General features: G+C 44.0%; 1 protein-coding gene across 8 annotated transcripts in view; it reads right to left on the bottom strand.

Annotated features, from left to right (window-relative positions):
- Positions 1 to 804: 804 nt before the first annotated feature.
- Positions 805 to 21,520, bottom strand: part of MYSM1 (Myb like, SWIRM and MPN domains 1) — a 31,737-nt gene continuing 11,021 nt past the window's right edge. For 5 of the 8 annotated variants that reach the window (XM_048496653.1, XM_048496657.1, XM_048496658.1 and 2 more), the window contains 12 exons: positions 20,095 to 20,225; positions 18,282 to 18,385; positions 16,608 to 16,685; positions 15,444 to 15,532; positions 14,789 to 14,843; positions 14,654 to 14,704; positions 13,507 to 13,581; positions 12,954 to 13,142; positions 11,444 to 11,576; positions 9,901 to 10,006; positions 9,752 to 9,809; positions 805 to 2,698 (listed from right to left, as the gene is read on the bottom strand). In XM_048496653.1, the coding sequence (XP_048352610.1) occupies positions 2,534 to 2,698; positions 9,752 to 9,809; positions 9,901 to 10,006; positions 11,444 to 11,576; positions 12,954 to 13,142; positions 13,507 to 13,581; positions 14,654 to 14,704; positions 14,789 to 14,843; positions 15,444 to 15,532; positions 16,608 to 16,685; positions 18,282 to 18,385; positions 20,095 to 20,225 (1,234 nt within the window). In that variant the 3' untranslated portion in view covers positions 805 to 2,533. Of the gene's footprint in view, positions 3,284 to 9,751; positions 9,810 to 9,900; positions 10,007 to 11,443; positions 11,577 to 12,953; positions 13,143 to 13,506; positions 13,582 to 14,653; positions 14,705 to 14,788; positions 14,844 to 15,443; positions 15,533 to 16,607; positions 16,686 to 18,281; positions 18,386 to 20,094; positions 20,226 to 21,520 lie in introns of all 8 variants that reach the window. The other 3 variants (XM_048496655.1, XM_048496656.1, XM_048496660.1) reach the window with 3 other exon arrangements.

Here is a 21,520-nt window from a genome sequence, read left to right as displayed (position 1 = left end):
AAGATGTTTTGGCTGTTCAGGGATGACCACTTTGTCCTCAAACAATTCCCCCTTTTTTCTTATAAGAATATGGAGATTTCTGTACCAACAGTTTGGCAATCTAACTCTGGTTAAGAACCATGTTCCTTAAAGGAACTCAGCAGCACAATCTTATACACTACTTTGGTGGGCCAACAAGTTTCTCAATTTTGGAAGGAGGTTTGTTTAAGAGGCTTGTTTTCATATTTGAAGGAGACAGAGCAGTATGGAGTAGAATCAGCCCCTTTATTCCTCTTGTCCCCTCTAGAGAGCAAGTATGTCATTCCTGCTCAAAGAAAAATTCCCTCTCCCTCAGCCAGCCAGCTGTATTTGGGGTGGGCAGACGGACTCAGAATTACCCTGGGCAGTTTTCCATGAATCTGTCCACTCCCCTTTTAAAATTTTATCCTAGCATGTCCAACGTTCCAGTTCCTGCAAGTGCAGTATGAAACTACTTGTGAAATTTTTCATTCCCTATACCAAAGTGGTAAATATTTAACAATGTAATATTTAAATGTCGTAAACAGCTGACAAAAGATTCTCCAGGTTTTTGATCCAAAGTGTTCAGAACTTGAAGTACTGATGGTAAACTGCATGTTTTTGGAACTGCTCATCATATTTGACTGAAACTTTCTCTTTGATAGCATGCCCTTAAACAGAGAGTACAAAACTGGGAAAGTATGGGCAAATGTAAGAGACAAAACAAGAATCTACCTGTTTTAATACCCCTTGATGCTGAAAAGTTTCTTTTTGACATAGAAAAAGACTGAGTTGAAACAAAAAGAATATTTTTAGTATTTCACACAGTTTATTGAACAGACAATATTGCCACAGAAAGTACTTTCCATCATCCTGATAAGCATTCTCTATTATTGGCAAAAACATATTATGGATAAATATATCTGTACTGTGCTTCACATGGGAGTCAAGTAGTAATGTATTTCTATACAAATACACATTATTTACAGCATGGTTACACATATTTATAATATAACTTATATATTATTCAATAACAGTTAAATTGTAATACAATTATGACAAACTTTTTTTTTAAAGCAATGACCTTGCAGAGGACTTTCTTGGACAAATGAGGGGTAACAATAGAATTCAACAGAAACAGACTGCATCAAAACACAGATCACATTTCAAAATGAATGCAGGTTTCTCTAACATACTAAAATTACATGCAGATGAATACCATTATTAAGCCAGATTCTGATTGGTCACTGAGAAACATCTTGCTTGCCTATATGACTATGTCAAGTAAATTGAAAGATGCTCAACCTGCAGGGTAAATAACTGTACTCAAGTAAGCCGAGCCCTCTGCTTTAATTGAAACTAAAACATCTTAATGGAACATGCAGCCCATTAGCCCACAAAGCTCTACTGGGCAAAACTGTTTATCTGGGCAATATTTGCTCTTTTTTCTGTTCCATGCATGTATTGAATAATTTGGGATTCCAGAGATCTGGCCATACTCTCAACCCACCTCCTATTCAGCAGACCTATTTCCCTACCCATCCAGCACTTCACAAATAAAGAACATCTACTCGCCAGGAAAGTTTTTTAGATGAGTCCAACTTATTCAGATGATAGAATTTAGTTGAGGAGATTTAATCTAATATCACTTTGCCAGTTAAATTTGCGGGGGGAGGGGGATGGCAGGAAGTAAACTGCAACTATTTTGCATAGTCTGGGCAAATATTTGTAAATTAAATGGTCAAGACTGAGAATTTGTCTTTGGGACAGCCATGAACTGATTGCCAACATTTTTTACCCATGAACGAACAACAGCTGCAAACCTACCCAGTTTGGGCTGGAACTGCATTGTGGGGGCCAGGGAGGAAAAATACAGGCATCATGCAAATTACCCAGAACTTTTTTCCACAGGGCAAATCACATATCTGCAGGGCCCCAACCAAAAATGGAGCAGAGAAAGAACTTTCCCACTCATCCTTGCCACTGTCTTGATCTAAAGGCGAGGGAGGTGGCTCAGTTATTTATTTTTGAAGCAAAAACCATGGGAGGTGGACCTAACACCACATCTACGTTGAACCTCAGATTCTCCACAGAAATTGTGCCCATTACAATCGCTTTAAAACAGTTTTCCTTCCTTTCCTGCTATTAGCAATATACAACACTGCTTAGTTTATAAATAGGACAGATGCATCTTACACTAGGCAATGAAATGTACTCTACAGTGACGTGCCTTAAACAAAACATGTGAACTAGGTAAGATACAATATGAACACTGATCTTTTGGTCCAAAATAGAACAGTTTCATTTTAGCTATTCTGGGAACCAATAAAGGGTACTTTACTAATGCCAAATATTCCATGAATATGTCTCCAGTATAACCATCATTTCAAAAGATTAGAAATATGCTGGACATTAGGTGGTTTGTCATGATTACGTCACATTGTCTTTCAGTGCAAGTCAATTTCTTTAACAACTTTGGATGTCACGAAAGAATGGCAACGTGCTGTAAAGCAAGTGATAGTTCTTTTCAACACTATCATGTTGGCAGGTCATTGAGACACATGCTATTCTCTTCAGTAGTATTATTCCATTTGTCATTACTGTAGCTTGAGAGGAATAAGTTTTCTATCTGAGCCAAGAATTCTTCAGCAATGAAGCTATTTGCCACATGGTCCAGAGTCTTCCTTACACACTCCAACAGCTAGGTTATAGTTGAAGGACAATACAAAAAACACACACTGCTTCAATAATGTTTAGGAAAAAAAGGCATCTAAAAGTCTATTGTGACTTTAGTCCAAATGTTTTAGGGGCTAGTTTGCACATTACGATGCAGTTAGTGCTTTCATCTACTTACATTGCTAGTTTTTCTACAATGAAAAACTATACCTGCAAACAACAGCCTGTAATGCTACTGATATAATAGATACAGATACCATGGTTTGGATTCTACAGAACTGTGACTTCATGGAAAGATTTCTGCCTCAACTTTTCTAACCCCAGTTCTTTGTGGTCTCCTCTCAATTGCTCCCAAGGGTCAGGGACCTTCAAGAAGATTGTAGGAAGTGGTGTTCAGGGAGAAGAGGCAGCAACTAGAAATCATATCCATCTTCTTGTATGAGTCAAACAGCCTCTCATGTTGCATTTTTGAGGGTTCTTCAACCCTCAGCGGTAGTTAGGGAGCGGGCACAGGAACGTGTGGCGAAAATCTCTGCCTTCAATTCATTGCTTCTACAAGATGAACCTCATAGTTTTTGTAGAAAGAATCTTTTCAGCAAACTACCTCTTTCTGCAATCCAAACATATCCTTAAATTCTATTCATAGGCTGTATCATTAAATGAATACAAGTCTTACAATGAATCCTATAGTATCATAGCTATGTATTCCATTGGGTTTTGGACCGAAGTTGTTTTCAAGCAAAGTCATTGTGAAGCAAAACCCTAGAGGCTAATAGTAGTTCCCTTTTAGTCTTTTGCTTTTAATCCAATTTCTCCCACATTTAACACAATTGTTATTAAAACTTCATACAATCAAGTAAACATTACATTTCAATTTTCTCACACATCCAGGAATATGAAATCCAACAGAACTCAAGAATTGAGCACAAATGTCAGTAATTCTATCATAGAATATACATATTCTAGGCAAGGATGCACCCTTTTTACACAGTTCCTTCTCTTACACATCTCTGAATTTCTATTTTAATGCATCCAGTGGTGATTTCCTGCTGGTGGAAGGGGAACTGCTTTCAGCAGATCCTTCTGTACCACTATAGACTCCCAATTACTCCCCATGCTCTGCCTGAGGATTCCTCTACATTGATGGACATTCCTTTTATTAGCAGTGTAGTAATGCACTGCTGACCCAGCAGCACCGTGGTAGAACGTTGGCACACCAACGGACCTACGGCCTTCTGGTCGCACCGCACCCCCACTCCTCAACCCCGTATGAGTCACGGGTCATGAACTATCTGGCTCAGTCACCGGGCGTCCCAGACAAAGGGACAATGATCTGCCCCCAGGTGAGGATTAGGCCCAGACAGCTTACGCTTCTCCGCGCGTAGCGCCAGGTGAGATCATGCATCACATGATGATCTCCCCGCTCTCCCGCCTCGACTCTCCTGCCCCGCCTCTACACGCGCCCCATTAGAATCATAATAAAGGTGCCAGGAACCAGCATGCGGGAGATTAAGCTGGAACACGGACCTCAGCGCTCCGCTGCTGGCGATCTCCACCAGATGTTATCTCAGCGTCGTCTGCCCTAGTTCTTGCGCTGACCATTGGGTCGACTACAAGCTGGTGCGAAAACCCGAATCCTCGAACCTCCACCCTGCTCACCGCCGCTTCTGGGAAAGGGGGGTCAGCGATACGAAGTCCGCTGGATCGGGCGCATCCAGGGACCACCGTTTCGCATCGCCTGTCCTCTGGATCGGGCGATCCAGAGACACGCTGGCCCTAGGACACTCTCTCGTCGGCGGAACACCGGTGAGTATGGGAGCTTGCAAAAGCAGGGGCTTATGACAAGCACGTTGGCGAACTGGCGTTAAGCGAAATGCGGCAGGGTCCCCGTAAAGAGAAGGGAGCTGCGCAAATTGGTTGAGGAGATTGAAGCTCAATGTCCATGGTACCCAGAGGGGGGGACATTGAATCTTAAGGACTGGGAAAACATCGGGCGCACTCTTAGCGAGACCGCTGAGCCTCAGCGCCGATGTCACTACTACTGACGTGGAGACAATGTTATGTCGCCATCAGCCTGCAGACCTATGGCTCCCTACGTAGGGCCAGCCCTCCTTCGATCTTTCACCTTCAATTTCAACCCCGAATTTTCTCTATCCGGGCTAAATTGGACGCCTGTCCTCCTTCTGCTTACTCCTCCTTGCCCATTTCAAATTCTCAGCCGCTGCCAGCTGCCCTCCCCCGCCTTTGTTCGAAGCCAGCCTTCATTTTCTCCGTCACTGGCTCCGCCATTTAATGGCGCGAGGTTTCAAACGCCAGAAGCGTATTAGCCACTTCCATCTGCAAAGAAAGAAACCCTGGCGGAAGGCGATGCCGATATTCTCGCGATTGTGCCCGTCCATTTCACACACCAGGGGAGGATGGCATTGTTCGGGCGGGTTGTCGAAAATTCCTTTAAGCTATAACATCCTCACTGAAGCTCCACAAAGCGTCGCGGGACGTAGGAATCACTAGCCCCTACGTGAGAGGCATGCCAGAGGTAATCGCGAGGAATCACCTAATGGTTCGGACGACTGGAAGACCACCTTCCGCATGCTCCTGAGCCCTGCACAATTTGTGATCTGGGAGAGCGAAGTTCGCCAGCAATGCTTTTAGCAGGGCAGCAGCCGGGCGGCGCCTACACCGCCAGCACAGCTTTACGGCCGATGCCTTCAGTAACCCCAACAATCAGATTGTCCTGCCTGAGGCCACCTTTACGGTTAAGCCTCTGGAGTGCGCTTTACAAGCGCTTGTCAAGGTCCCAATTCTGGCCAGCCCACACAGAGCTTCTCCACATCACGGGCAAAAGCCCCAAGAGCCCTATGCGAAGTTTGTGAACAGGCTCCAGGAAGCTCAAGAGGCAGGTAGATAGCGAAGAGGCCCAAAAGCGAGCTCCTCATGCGCTAAGGAGAGCGCCTCCGCGATGCGCCGCAGAGCTATCACGGGCCTGGGCAAAGACCCTGAACTGGCCGACATGCTTAAAGCTTGCCAGGACATCGGATCTTCTCCGCCACCAAGCTAGCCTCCTCACAAGAGCACTCACCACCGCCAGGGGACAGCCTCAGGATGATTGCTTTAACTTTGCAGACCCGACACTTCCGGAAAGGGAATGTAGGCAGCCGGTGGGGGGCCTATAACCCCGAGTGGAGGAGGGTCCTCCCAGGAGGAGAAGGTCAAGACCCAGCCCACGGTGCCAGAGAGGCTTCCATTGGAGAAGCGACTGCCCGGCCGGGAAACTTCGGCCTGGCGCCTCCCCAGCCCAGGACCACAAGGAGGAGAATATTAGAGCAGACCCAGACACCAAGGCCCACGCCCAAACCGCTTCCCCCACTGTGGTATCTCGCCACGCGTGCAATCTGCAGCCCATCTCCTTCAAGTTCCCCACGAGGTCTTGTCGCCTAACCCAGTACGGCGACCCTATCCCTTGGCCGGGACTATTGGGCTGGTGCTGCCTAAGGCCTCCGCCGAGCAGGAGTGTTCATCATTCCCGGAGTAATCTACTCCACGCACCAGGGACCCATCCCACCACAAATCTGGGACTAACATCCCGCATAGGAGTTGCCCATCGAACCAGCTGGGCGCGACAGCTGATCCTCCTGGCTCCCATGCGCCTGCCCACTGCTTCACTCCACAAAGGCTTAATAAGCCCGCAGCCAACATATGCGCAGCCAAAGCACCACTATCGAGCGTGGAAACACTCCATCGGAAGCTTCCCGCCCATACCTGAGCTTGCCATAGAGGGATGCATGTTAAGGCTCAGGACACCGCGCTTGATGTGACTGCCATCAGGCAGCCGAAGCGGCCTGACCAGTGGCCACCGAGGCTTGCCCGCACGTCTGGGGGGGGTAGGGAACAGGATCACAGACGGAGCGGGCGTCCTCACCACGGTCCACAGCCCAGGACTGGAGCCGACAACTCACGTACGCCCCATCATCTTGGACATCCATGTTAATCTCTTGGGGAAGAGACTCATGAGCTAGAATAAACGACTCTTAGTCTGGGATGGATAAATCCATCACACAGATCACTAATCCCTATTGTACCTCCAACTGCCTTCTCGAACTTCCGCGAGGAAACTACCCCTTTTCTCTCCTTTCCTTTCCTCTGTCTTTCAACCAGTAGAGGCGTGGAGGGCCACTGGCTGACTGGCCCTCCCTGGATTAAAATCTGGGGTCTGCCCTGATACCAAGCAGCACTGCCAGGACGGGCCCCAGTTTAAAAGGAGGCTCGCCGACTAACCAGCTAGCCTCCAGTGGTGATGGTATCATAGCACCATCATCACTTCTAAGACGCTGGGAATTTAAAACCGCCTTGGCGAGTGGTTTCGCTGGCTGCATTCCCCCCCAAGGTAATTCGGACACAAAATTTTAGCACCATCCAGCCCCCCTGCGTTGGCCACCAAGATCACGGTAAGTACATTTCCCTTACAAGGAAAACCCCCCCTCTGCATGTGGAATCCTCTGCCTTCAACCGCCTGAATGCCGGTTCTCTTGAAGCACCTTATCCCCCCCAAAGAGTCTGAAAAGCCCCTTTTCGTGCTACTGATTAAGCATGCATACCCACAATCCCCAGGACCGCTTCTGTCCCCTCCTCTCGAGGTTCTCGGACTCCTCGCTTTGACGCACCCTGATGACGCTTCTGAAGCCATTCCCACCAGGGTCGCTTACCTCCACCCTCCTTGTCAAACAATTAAAGAAAGAGGAGAAGGCCCTGTGCAGGATTGCATTAAAGCAACCTTCACGCAGGCTGCAAAACAAGCCTTCTTATATTAAACTCTAAACCCCAACTCAAACAAAAAACTCGATCTTGATCTCCGCCATCCGCTCTAGAACCGAGCCTGGCGGGACCCGCCCCTCCCATAACCTGGGGAAGGGGTGTGTTTCAGTCCTTCTTCCTACAGCTCCCTGTGGACTCCGACTCGCCATGACAGGCCAGCCCATGGAATGGCGCCAGGAGGAAACCAACCCCATCCCGGAGATGGAACACATCTCTCTAAAGGATCCCGCCCAGCGGTCTCAACAGGAACGCCGTCGCCAACGCCAAAGACCCGGAATGACCTGGGAGACGCCAAGGCGACCGCCAGCCAAGCTCAAGAGCCGCTGCGCCAGCAAGGCCACCCTGAGACACCCGAGAACCTCTGTGCCGCCTTTGCAATCATCACTGCCAACTCAGCTGCCACCATCCTTTGCTTCCGTTCTTGCGCATGCCTCCTGCCAACGCAATCGCCACCCCTGGACGAAGCTTTACCAGACCAACATCTGGGAGCAATTACCGCCACTGCCAACGCCTCGTCCTTTTGCCTGGGCCAGTACCTAGGAGTCGGAGCTTGCTAAGCTCCTGCCTGCTCCCCGCCTGCAAGCTCGAGACTTCCTAGCGGAGTCTGGGTTAAGCCCCTTCATGAATGCCTCATCCATCAGGTACTCTATGAGCGCCACTGGGGACCTGGCCGCCCAAACCCTCCGGCTGGCGCCTTCCTCTCTTTGTCACCAAGACTGTCGCTAACCACGACCCAACACCTGCGCCAGACACGGGGCGCAGCCAACGGGAACTCACCCGCCCATTCATCGCTCTTGCTAATTGGAACTGCACACACATGGAGGACATTCCCCTGCAGCCGGAAACATCCTGCTCCCCAGGGGCTGGTTCTGGACCTCGCGGGAGAGAACGCGTTTAATTACATTCCCGCCGACTCTCTGGCGGGACTCTTTGTTGCCTCAGTCGCCTTCACCATCGCCCTACCCCAGGCTCCACCCCAGAGCCCGACGCCGCCACGGGCCCGCTTCTGCCTTTCGATCCTCCCAGCCGGAGCTGCACGCCGTCGCCTCTCTCCAAAGCGGAGTTTGTCTCCCTTTGCGACTTCCTTAATTAGGAGTCCCCGACTGGCCCCTTAATAACGCTTAAGACTATCGGCCGCTGGCCTGGCGCCCCTTGCCTATCAACTCTACCTCCACCAGCTTCCGATGCCCCTGGCCTCGAGCAGCAGGAACTTCGGCTGCGACCTTAGATAATCGTGTCGCTGGCTGATTACTTGCTGTTGTTGCATCACCAAGGTTGTGAAAATGTACATAATATGTGCTGCTTTTAACTCTCTGACAATTCCCAATTGATTCATATGAAAATACGTGAGCTGCAAGAAGTTGTATCTAATCTGAAATATGATGTTTTGCCCCATTGGTGGTCAGCCCTCTGGAGCTGGCTGCCGGGAGGATGGTTGAGTGCTATTGTGCAGCTCTGCATTGTGGTTTAATTGTATGCCTCGTTATCCCGGATCTTGTTTCGCTCAGTGTGTGTCCAATATTGCCTGTAACGTGTAAGAAGCCCTCAATTTCTACCCCGCTAAATCCAGTTCTAATGTTACACAAGCAGTTTCCTCGGTCAGCTTGACCACAGACGGGCGGAGGAGGTGCCAAAGCGCCCCTTTAAATCACCCTAGCATTTCGTCCCCTTCACAAAATGTAAAAGGAGGAGATGTAGTAATGCACTGCTGACCCAGCAGCACCGCGGTAGAACGTTGGCACACCAACGGACCTCTACGCCTTCTGGTCGCATTCACACTTCTACCTCAACCCCCGCATGAGTCACGGGTCATGAACTATCTTGGCTCAGTCACCGTGGGCTATGCCCCAGACAAAGGGACAATGATCTGCCCTCAGGTGAGGATTAGGCCCAGACGCTACGCTCTTCTCTCATCGAAGTGTTGTGTGAGATCATGCATCACATGATGATCTCCCCGCCTCCCCGACTCTCCCACCCGCCCTCTACACTCTGCCAAGAATCATAATAAAAGGTGCCAGGAACCAGCATGCGGGAGATTCGCTAGGAACACGGACCTCCGCGCTCCCGCTGCTGGCGATCTCCACCAGATGTTATCTCCGCGTCTCGTCTCGTTCTTGCGCTGACCACGTGGGTCGACTACAAGCAGAAAATTAGGACAGGAACCAACTCATGATTACATTTCCTAACCTTGTTAACAGCTGATGTTTTTATTGCTACTACACTTCTGTAGTCATTGATAAGAGACAAATAATTTTGTAATTATTACCTTCTGTAAGCAGGTCAGATCTGAATCTCTGTGGAAGATTTTGTCCATGGGCACACAACTATTGGATGAAATATGTCAGTACTATTATCAGAAAATACAGAAAAGTCTGAAAATTAAGGAGAGGTTCTGAAATGTGAGCAACCACATACCTGTGCGACATTCTGTATTTTTCAATTATCCATTGCGTTTTTTCTAATACTAGTTCCCATTGAGGTTCTTCCAACATCTGTTGTACTTCAAATTTGTATGGCAAGCCTGTGAACCATTAACACACATTCTAAAGTACATTGTCTAATACAAATACTACTTCTCTTTTGATCTGTAATTCATTCTTCAACTTTACATTGTGGTCAAAACAGCAGGAAGATGGACATCTGAAGCTGGTCTAAACTGTCAGACTATTGGTACATCTATACTCTGTTTCAGCAAAACAAAAAAACAAAATTGTAACTTCATTCATCACATGCTGGACCAGCTTTGTTTTAGAATGCTCCATTTGGGTCCTAGTGCCTACTTAGTTCTGTTAGGCAAGCACTAGGACCCAAACAGAGCATTCTAAAACAAAGATGGTCCAGCATATGACGAATAAAGTTACATTTTTTTTCTTTTGGTGAGACAGAGTAGCCAAGTTATAGTAAAATTAATTTCTGTTTCAAAATTAGGGTGCTTTTTTTTTTTACGTTCACATCCTCAACCAACTGTCCACCAACAATGTCTGGAACTCAAACCCAAGCCCAAGTTCTAAAGATTCCACACAGCTGCTTCTTGTTCTATGAAAGACTGTTTCTGCAACCGTGTGTGTGTGTGCTTCACATGATTCACAAAAAAGTAATCACACTAGGCACACAGAAATTAACTATTCACCCCTGTTGTATCGTTGAGTAAACAGTGGGGCTGTTTGATCAAAATGTAGATTAAAATATTTACACACACAAACTATTAAAAATAAAAGTGTAGACATCATCTGTGATATTCGAATGCTTGCATTCTACCCTAACCCACAGAATTAATTTTCTATTTTTAAAGCTTAATTGTTCCCATTTAACAAGATTGCCTCGAGGCTGAGGTTGTCCGTGATTTATGCTTTAAATTATTCAGTCAGAAAAATTACTCTTTACATTTAATACTATTTCACGAACACAGATAAGCCTTTTTGTTTATTTTTTAGGATAAAGGATAATCTGCACTCTAGAGCAAGGACTGTGGAAAGTAGTAGCAAGTAAATACTATACACTGGAGTTGAACCTAACAGAAGCAATGAAGCAATGATCTGTAGGGAATCGGCCTTGAATTCATGCACTCTGCTTCTGCAGGTAAATTATCTGTTACATGCAACTACTGCTAATATTAATTCATACCAATATTGATATGATCCCTTGAGAGTTGGAGAAAAAGGAAACTACATAAACAGGCATGGGAATGCTCTTAGTTCCTAAATAAGCCTATAAGTCTTTTATATCAAATAAACCCTCAATTCCCCTGTGTTGTTGATCACTATCACTTTCTTCCATTTTAAAAAATAATTTTGTTTTTTTCATAAGTCATAAAATGAGAATATTTTAACACTGTACAGAGATTGATTTCGTTATCATTCAAATACAGTGACAAACTTTTGAGGATGTATTCCAAAGTATAACTGAAATGATGAAAAAGAGTAACATGAAGATTAAGAATAGCTTGTAAAATACTTACGATAGGAGCCATCAGAACTGCTCTCATCACTGATTACCAGACATGTAATCTGGGAATATGGAAGTGGATTATTTCGATTATATGGACTTATGATCACTCCAACAAACACAGAGCCACCTCTGGAGAAATAGTTCTACATGAGGGGAAAATATCTTTTGTTAATCTCTCTCTAGTGAAGACTGTGTAAAACAGAGAAGAGATTGCCTATTAAACACAATTGCACTCACCTGTAACTGCTGTTCATCTTTGGTCTTCTGATGAGGTTTGGCCACCATTTTCTGCCTAAACGGTAAACATTTGTCTGATGGAGCTACATCCCCTTTCCCTCACTTCTATCTGAGCCGCCACAAGCAAAAACATATTTAGAGCTTACAGTGGGGCAGGTGGGAGAGAATTTGTGCCAACACAGAAGACACTCAATGAACTGCAGTTACAGGTAAGTACAACTCTGTTTTCATCTTCGGTCTTCTGTGCAGTTCCACATTGGAACTCTAGCAAACAGAACCCTGAATACTCACCGTGAAGGTTTCTTCTTCACTGAAGTTAGGAGGTCATCTTATGAGTATCGGTTATTCCTCACCATTCCTCAGGGAGGCAGGATTTCCAAAAAGAAACTCTTGTTACTGATAAGAATAGATTGACTCGCATAGAGTATGTTTACTACACTTGATCTTAGCCAAAAGGACGAGAACCTTCTGGCCTTGGAACAACTGGGATGGGGCTTTGTTGCTGCCGCCAAAAGTAGTTGGGAACATTTATTTGTTGCAGGCTGAGATTTAGTGGATGAATCAGAAGGCAGTAACATCTTTTCGGATGTTAATAACCTATTGCTGCCAGCCTCAGGTGTAAGCTGTTGGCAAGCTTTACTCCTGGCAACATTATGACCCTCACCCAGAAATAATATGCTTTATGGTCATCAATCTGTGTCATTTTCACTCACACTGGGAGCTCTTTTAAAAGAGGGTTTCCTGTATCATTTAAAATCATACCTGGCCATCCACCTAGGGGGGAGGGGGAGGTTGATAGAGAAAGCTTCTTTCCTGAAGGAACAAATCAATGAAAAAATTTGTTCAAGCTCTCCTAAAACTATGATAGTTACCAGAGTGTTAATAGATAGAAAATCCCAAAGAACAATTTAAAAAACTTTCTGACGTAAGTAACAACAAGAACAGCTGGAGAGAAAACTAAGGGGATGGGGCACCACCCCATCATATCATGTGATCATTTAGGCAGGAAATTGTTGCATAGTTCTGATGGAGATTCAGACATCCCGTAGTGGACTTTTTAGCTAGAAGATCTTTCCATTGCAGTCCTCCCCATGCGCAGTTCCAAAATGTACTCACACAGAAGACCGAAGATGAACCCCATCTATACATAAAGACTGCCGCACATTATATTTAGTATTTCATTATTCAGATTAAAGTAAATCCCAATACATTTATTGGGTAAATGCTTTGAATTGCTTTAACTTGCACCTTTATTTATTTTTAACTGCAGAAGGGATATCTACCTGGTATTTAGCCTGTGTATCAATATCTCGTATTGAAGGATTAGGATCAAAAGCAGGGTGGGAATGATACCATCCAATAATACTGTAACCTCTAGCAGCAAGCGTCTCTGATGCCTGAGTTTGAGATACAGGATCCATTTCACATTGTAAGCCCGTACTGAGGCTATTGCATGGTTCTGCTACACAGATCTGTAATGAACAAATATAGAGGGTAACACAAATGCATTACAATTCAGCGATGATTTAATACTGTTAAGTAAAATCCAGTATTCCAAAATCAGTACCCCCTTGAATACTAAATTTACTGAAGTATTTCCTGGAATTCCCCATCCAGAGCCCTCCAGGGATGGGGCGGTATACCAAATTGAATAAATAATAATGAATAAATAATACTTTTTATATTCATAAATTTATATTCATAAATTTACCACAGGTGTGTCAGAAGGATATTCAGTGTACCAGGCTACTACAAGAAATACATAATCCAGCCTGATAACAGTACTTGTTAGGTACATTGGATCAAGAGCTCTTATTAAAAAGATATGCCACTTACTTCAAGTATTCCACCAATTTCAGAATATCTTCCACCTAGTAGACCTATTACTTCTGCCATTGAAACATGAGCATGCTAAAAACATAAGAAAAATATTACTTTGTTAGAATTCTTGGTTTTACATAGTAAAAACAACATCTGGAGGCCTCTCTTCAAGTCCACTGCACTCTCACAAAAGTTCAGGACAAAATAACTTAATCATTATATAAAGGCTTAGATGACAATCTGCAGCATTGCAACTACCCACATACACAAAGATGGAGGAACCATGGCTTAGTGTTACGGCACCTACTTTGCTCAGAAAATGTCCCAGGTTCAATCATTGGCATCTCCACTTAAACACTTGAAGCTGTCTGAAACCAAGTCAGATCACTGGTCTGTCAAAATCAAGTACCTCCTCTTGACTGGCAGCATGCACCCAGGAACTCATGTAGAGGTTTTCCACTTCATCTGCAGCAGGAAGCAGATGAAGTGGAAAGCCTCTACATGAGTTCCTGGGTGCATGCTGCCAGTCAAGAGGAGATACTTGATTTTGACAAACCAGTGATCTGACTTGGTTTCAGACAGCTTCAAGTGTTTAACAGATACATACTGCTAACCTGCTTTTTGACCTAATTCACCACACCATACCAGCCAAAGCTTAAGTCATGCAGTGGAAGCAGACAAACCCATATCCAGTTTTACCCTCTACTTCCAATCTGTTTTCAGGCCTTGGTTGTGCTGGGAAATGGACAAAGTCTGAAGTGACTTGACAGTCCATAACACACACACACCTATTATAGTTTTACCTTTGTGCAAGCTTGGCCCTAAACGGTATGGCTAACAGTATGCTTGGGATCCCCCTCACACATCACTCTGAGTTGACTGGAGAAGAGAAGGGGTACAGATGTAGCACAGTAATCAGTAAAATAACACTAAGGATTTGCCAATGCTCTGGGTTAAGCTAGAAAGTAGATCTACCAGTTTCAGAGAGACAGGACAGCTAAGAAGGGTGTGCAGTCACAGCAAAAGTGGACAATAGCACGTTCACAGCAGCACTAAGGTTGAAGCTCAATTCTGTTTGGCTCTGAGTTAAACGTATAATTTCTTCTGGTTCCAAACTGAGAAAAATGAAACAAAGAGAAAAGAACTTGATATTGGCACTTACCAAGTCCATAATCAGAAGTGCCTCTGGTGCTATTGCTACTTGGAAAGGTTCCTGAAAAGACATAAATGATAAAGAAAGGTCACTTAAGAAAACAAACAGGTGTACTCTGGTTATTTATTATTAAACCATACTTACTGGCTTTTGTTCTGTGAAGGAACAGCAAGGGATCAACAGAAAGGGATCAAATGAACTATGAAACAAAAAAGAGTAATATAAAATTAATTACCAAAAACAGTTAAAAGTCACATCATTTCCTTCCATAGTTTGGTGGGTAGTTGTGGTAGTTTAAGTGTTTAACAGATACATTTATGCTGACGTATGATGACCCCATAGGGTTTTCAAGACAAAGATGAACAGAGGTGGTTTGCCAAGGCCTGCCTCTGCAGTGCAACCCAGGTTCCCATCCAAATACTAGTCAGGGCCTACCCTGCTCAGCTTCCAAGATCTGATGAGATTATGCTATCCTGGGCCATCTAGGTCCCATAGTTTAATTCCTGTAAATGCTGTGCTCTGCCACTCTTCATCCCAGGGTACATTTGTGTTAGTGTAAAACTAAATTGCGACAACATTTATTTGGACTCAATACTAAAAATTAAGTTTAGCCGAGCAATCCTCACCTTTCTAAGTTCATTAAAGTCAATGGGTTTAAAACAGTGCAACTATCTCAAGACTGCACTGTAAACAATTAGTATTTATAGCATACATAATCCTGATAAACATTCTTGCATGAAGTCACAAAAGCTACTCAAGCACAGCTCAGAAATATCATAGATATATTTAAAATGTAAACCTTTTTCTGTGTCTTGGCCCTTTAGATGTTTTTGGTAGTTTGTGTTTTTCATCTTCTCGCCTCTTAGCCAACTCCTCAGCAGAGAGATGCTACAAAGGAAACCTTAATTAGCTATAAAATGATCAGCTGAACATCTCACTGAAAATCCTGAGACTACAATCCAACAGTTAAACACACTTCAACTCATTTAAATTACTGGGCATAAAAATACTGAACTGTGCTGGTAGAACAGGATCATGCTAAGTGTATGAAAGTTGCAGAAATGGTCCCAATGTGAATACCAACAGGACCTTCCCTTGCTTTCCCACTGGATTTTCAGTGACTATTTAAGTCTGACTGTTTAAATCTGACTAGTTTGTTATTCACAATGGCCAGCCTGATGGCCGCCCTAGGCACACTCACAAACAGCACAAAGTGGCAACAGTCATCTGGCAATTAGAAGTATTCTGATGGTACAAAACATGAAGGTCTCTTTGTAACTATTTTAAGTTAGATATTCTATTAAACAGAGCTGAAAAACAAATAAGGCTGTGCACACATGCAAATATAACAATGGCTGACAGAAATGAGTGATTAAATATATGGCTTATATAAAATATATCATAGCACAATCTAGAACATTTCAGGTATACCAATAATTTCTCTACCATATAATATATTCACTATTGCTACCCCCATTTTAAATACTTTAATACCACAACTGAAAACATACAAAATGTACATAATGTAATTCACATATCAACTCCTGGTTGATTAGTTTAACTAAAATTGTGATATAAAAATACAGTATTCTTAGTAAACATCATTCCAACGCAGCATAAATAACAGACCCTTTGGAAACTAGATCTGTACAAGTCAGCTGAGATTAAACCAACTGAAAATAACTGGAATAAATATACTAACTATTTTTCCTTCTATTTTTATTAAAACACCCATGATTTTCCAGTAATAGCTGTTGAGTTTTAAAGCACAAGAGTACAACAAATGTTAAGCATGCATATTCAATATTATGCAGAATTCACCTTTTGAACAGCAACCATTTGTTCACGTAGTTTATTTCTACTTTGCACACAATGTGAATGGTCTGAATAGCAAAATTATGCATGAAGCATTAGCCAGAAGTGAACTTCACGTTAGTATCCTAGCAGTTTAAAGTCATATTACCTCAAATGTCTGTCCTTCCAAATCTCTGGCATCACACCAGTTTCCCCAGGGGTCTCTGACTCGGCGTCTCCTTGTCCGCTGTAGAATGTATAAATATATTAACATGTATTCTAATGCACTGACAGGTAAAGAGGGACCTCCATTTCGAGTCCCAGGAACTGGTGGTCTGCAATTTTTCTGCATTTGGACAATGCGAGCTTTTTTCAAAATAGTTTACCACTAATTTGAGGGATTCCAGCTGCATGACAGGGGCTTCACTCTTCACATCCTGGCATAAAAGACATATGGGCCAGTGAAACATAAAAAGTAACCTACAGTAACAGCACAATTTGGTTCCCTATTCCAAGGCTGCCTAACCAAGGATGTGAGATACTGTGGCCGGAATGTACTGGGGGACCCTGCAGACACAAGGGGTTTCTGACAGTACAGCTAGTAGAGAGTCAGTCCTCTCCCAGGACAGAAAACAAACAGCTGTTCCAGTTGGACGTTCAAGGGTCAGGGTGCCTCACAGAATCATAAAAAACTTAGAGGCAGTCTCAGTCTCTGCCATGCTGTCCCCCCCCCCCCCTTTCTAATTTTTTTCTGCAATCGCCCAACTTGCAGTGCTACTATGTACCTCCTTTCTATCTTCTGCTGGACCCTCCAGGACCCCTACCCTTGTACATTTTTATTTGCTCCCTTCCTTTGTGCCCTTTTGTAACTGTTATAATGCTAGGTGTCTAGTTGTTAGAGTTTACTCTGTGTACATTTACATTTTTTTGTGAATACGATTCTCTGTGTACCTCCTGCTTTTTTATTCATAGGCCCACTCCAGATGGGCCACATACAGTGGTGTGCGGCCACTGAAAACAGCATTGTGGGGGAGGACTTCGCACAGCTGCCGCGCCGACCCATTGGAAGGCACCGTTTTTTAGCACACTGCTTTCCCCCCCACTTACCTCCTCTTCCCTGCATAGTTCTGTGGGAACAAGGGAATACGCCTCCTGCCCTCTGACCCCCAGGGCGCTGCCAGGGCCATGGGGGCATGTCCCCTCGTCCCGACGGAGCTATGCAGGGAAGAGGAGGTAAGTTTTTTTTAAGCAGCATGTGTCTGTGCAGAGGCGCCACCGTGGGCTGCGACAGCTCCGGGGCTGCCCGCACACAAGTGTGCAAAGTGTCATATACACCGGTGCCCCACTGCTCCCTGGGTCTGTGCAGAAGGGGCCATAAACTTTCCAAATAAAGATTTGAATTTTGATTCTATCTTCAGCTTTGTTATTTCTGGGAATCTTCCCACACTCCCTTAGCAAAATGATACCCAAATGCTGGGCACTGACATAGATCAGGCATTTGTTTGTTAATATAATTTTGCCTTGGACTACATGTGTGTGCATGCATATGGTGTGTGTGTGCATGCATAAGGAGGACACTCCAAATATCAAGGACTATACATATGTAGGTCATGTGAGTAAAAGTGTCAGACCCTGGATGTAACATACATTTGTGAATAAAGATCCCAGGTTACCAGATTCACTTTTTGAATGTGTTGAAGTGAAGTTGTGTCTGTGGTATGCAATTTCCATCACCAAATAATCATAAACAAAAATCAGCCCTGAGCCACTACAATGAGGGAAACATTTAGTTTAAAGAGAAAAGCAAAAAGGTTAGGGTTATATCTATTGATGCTTAACTTACCATAGACTGCAGCCGTTGCACAAGCCGATAGGCTTCTATTGTGTCCTTGCCCTCTTTAGGTCGTATTTTGTCAGCAGACTGTGGTCTGTTATACACAGCTTGCTCTAGAAAAATGAACAAGAGAAGTGACAATTCTGCTTACAGCTCTTTCAAAGCCCAAGCAAAATGGCAACTTCACTCTCATATATACCAACAAATGTACTGAATTCTAAGAGACAGGGATAAAAAAGGATATTAAATCACCTTGTTTGGTGGAGGAACATATCCCCCCCCCCCCCCCAATTTTGTTTGGACAACTCTTTATTTCTTCTTAAGCCTTTCATGTCATGCATGAGGAAAATTTTACAATGTAATGGATGATGCCCTTCTATGTATAGGGTCTCTCACAATCCCATGAAGTGTTCACTATCTTAGAATGTTTGAAAGTTATAGGGAGTAAGCTGGCAGGGGAATGAAGGACGTTGTTAAGAAGAACAGGGGAAGAAACAATCAGGGGAAAGTTTTTAAAAATGTGCTATGAAACAACACCATCTACATCACCTACTAGATCATATTTCAGCATATTTAAGTTTTAATTCAGTTCATTAAAACCTGCTCAAACCTCATTTATTCCCATTAAGAAAATTAGTTTTAAAAAACACACAACTGTAATTCACTCAGAAATGTAATTAAACATATATGATGTAAAACAGGTGGTTGGATTTTTGAAAAAATTATAAACAGCAACATAAGTTTAATGCAAGGCAGAGAAGTAAGGTCTCCCACTTCTAGTACCGATGATTTCAGACTCACGCCAAATTTTCAGCTCAGTCAAAACAACTTCCAGCACCTGGTTCCCGTTTATTTATTTGACCACAATCATAATACTGACTCAAAGTCTGTTGTTGTTCTCACTTTATATCCAGTGAGAAAAAAAGCACAAAGGGAAAACTGGCTTGAACATGTTATGCACAGTTTAAGCTCTCTCCACTGATCTTATACTGAGACTTATCCAGCAAAAAATAATGCTTAGAATACACTGGACACAAGAGTCTTTTCAGCAACAGATTAATTGTTGGCACCTCTCTACCAACCCCAAACTTCTTCCTCGGCGACGTTTTGTGAGCTCATGTTCCATTCCCCCTCATCTGTTTATTAAATAATTTAGTTTTGAATTTCGGGGGATAATTGATGCATTCAGTATGCCAAGTGCAGAGAATTGCAACATGAGGCTATGAAGCATCGATTCCACAATGAACTAAAACAAAAAGGGGGGGGGGGGTTCACATAATGGTGGCCAGGAACAGTTTTGAGAGGGTATATGGAGACAAAAGGAGACACTGAAAATGTTTTACAAATGTTTTGGGAGATTTGTGTGGAAAAGGCCAGTTACACCACCCTTTTGGATAGCTAACGTCCAAAGCCCTGGCTGTGGCATTCCCAGCCCCAAGGCCCAGACGGAAAGAGACCAAAGTCAGCTTCACCCTCAGGAATACCCCGACCAGCCCTCCTCTATGCCAGAATCAGATTGGATGGCAGCATTGCTCCAAGGCAGTGCTCACTTCCAGGTTTCGTCACCACGGAGCTGTAGGGCACCCAGCCATTAGCACCTGTGACCTCTTTGCTGGCAGGGTGCCCCTTATGCTGGTGGAAAGGGCAAACGTGTCGCAGCCCAACTGAATGTCTCCCCTCCTTACTCTACAGGCCTGTAATGGTTTATTTTTAAAACTGTAAGATGTTATAGTGAGATATGCCAGAGTAATTTTAAGAACTTTTAACACAACTGGAACACAAATATAGAAAATATTTGAACAGATTACAGCTGCCTTCTTACCACAGCCAAAGTTAATTGCTCCTATTAATTCCAAGTATGTGTGTATCCGGCCTATGCAGTTTACATCACCACAGTTCTTCAATCCTGGACGTACTGAGGTTTTGTTCAGGTATTTTGGCTTGATTTTTTCCCTATAATTAGCAAACCACAGACAAAAAGGTAAAAATATAAATAATGCTCTAACATGGCAGAAAAATTAGCTCATAGTATTGTTATAATAATAAAAATAGGATTTCCTTTATACACCATGCAGTCATATCAGCTGTTATAGATTAACTGTATCCAGGACTCATTCATTCAACTACAGATTCTCATATAAGAATTAGAACTTAGAATTTATTTAATAGATTTGCCTTTTTATACATTTATTAAAATTTGTTTTGCAGATGTAATACCCAGTTTGCTGAGGGTAAAGTGTAAACAACTGAGGAAACCAGTGGTAAAACCAGCTTGTAAACACAGTTTGCCTGTGTAACATTGTAATGTGCCATCACTGCTTACACAGGGGACTACCTTTACCTTTAATTATATGAAAGCTCAACAAACCAAACCCAATTGCTGGGCAATTATTTTTGTAACACGTTGGATGTTTTTAACAGGGGCGTAGATGCCATGGGGACATATGGGGTCGTAAGTTCCCAGGTGCTCGCCACTTGGTCATATGGGGGCGGAAAAATCCGGGTTTGTTTGTATTTTTAGTGCTTTTCCAGTTTTCAACCTGCAGAGGGCACACTTTTTATGCTAACAGCACCAAATTTTGAGGGTATCCTCAGGAGACTCTCCTGAAGATACCACCCAGAGATAGAGCCATACTACTCTGTCACTCTGTAAGGCTGAGGTACACTTCACTCTGGCTGCTTTTCTTCCTGAGCTAGACCTGAACTGTCACTGCTCCCTCCTTGAGGCAGATCTCAACTCCCTCTTTCCTCTGCTTCCCGCCAACATCTATATCCGTGGTGGCGAACCTTTGGCACTCCAGATGTTATGGACTACAATTCCCATCAGCCCCTGCCAGCATGGCCAATTGCCCATGCTGGCAGGGGCTGATGGGAATTGTAGTCCATAACATCTGGAGTGCCAAAGGTTCGCCACCACTGATCCTTCTTCATAAGTGATTAGATGTTGGAGCAGCACTTCCAGGGATACATCTGAGCAGCAATGGCATAGTGGTTAAGAGCAGGTGCATTCTAATCTGGGCGAACCGGGTTTGATTCCCCACTCTGCCACCTGAGCTGTGGAGGCTTATCTGGGGAATTCAGATTAGCCTGTGAACTCCCACACATGCCAGCTGGGTGACCTTGGGCTAGTCACAGTTCTTCTGAGCTCTCTCAGCCCCACCTACTTCACAGGGTGTTTGTTGTGAGGGGGGAAGGGCAAGGAGATTGTAAGCCCCTTTGAGTCTCCTACAGGAGAGAAAGGGGGGATA

Source organism: Sphaerodactylus townsendi, linkage group LG05, assembly GCF_021028975.2.
Source record: "Sphaerodactylus townsendi isolate TG3544 linkage group LG05, MPM_Stown_v2.3, whole genome shotgun sequence".
NCBI lineage: Eukaryota > Metazoa > Chordata > Lepidosauria > Squamata > Sphaerodactylidae > Sphaerodactylus > Sphaerodactylus townsendi.
This window is presented reverse-complemented; position numbering and strand designations above follow the sequence as displayed.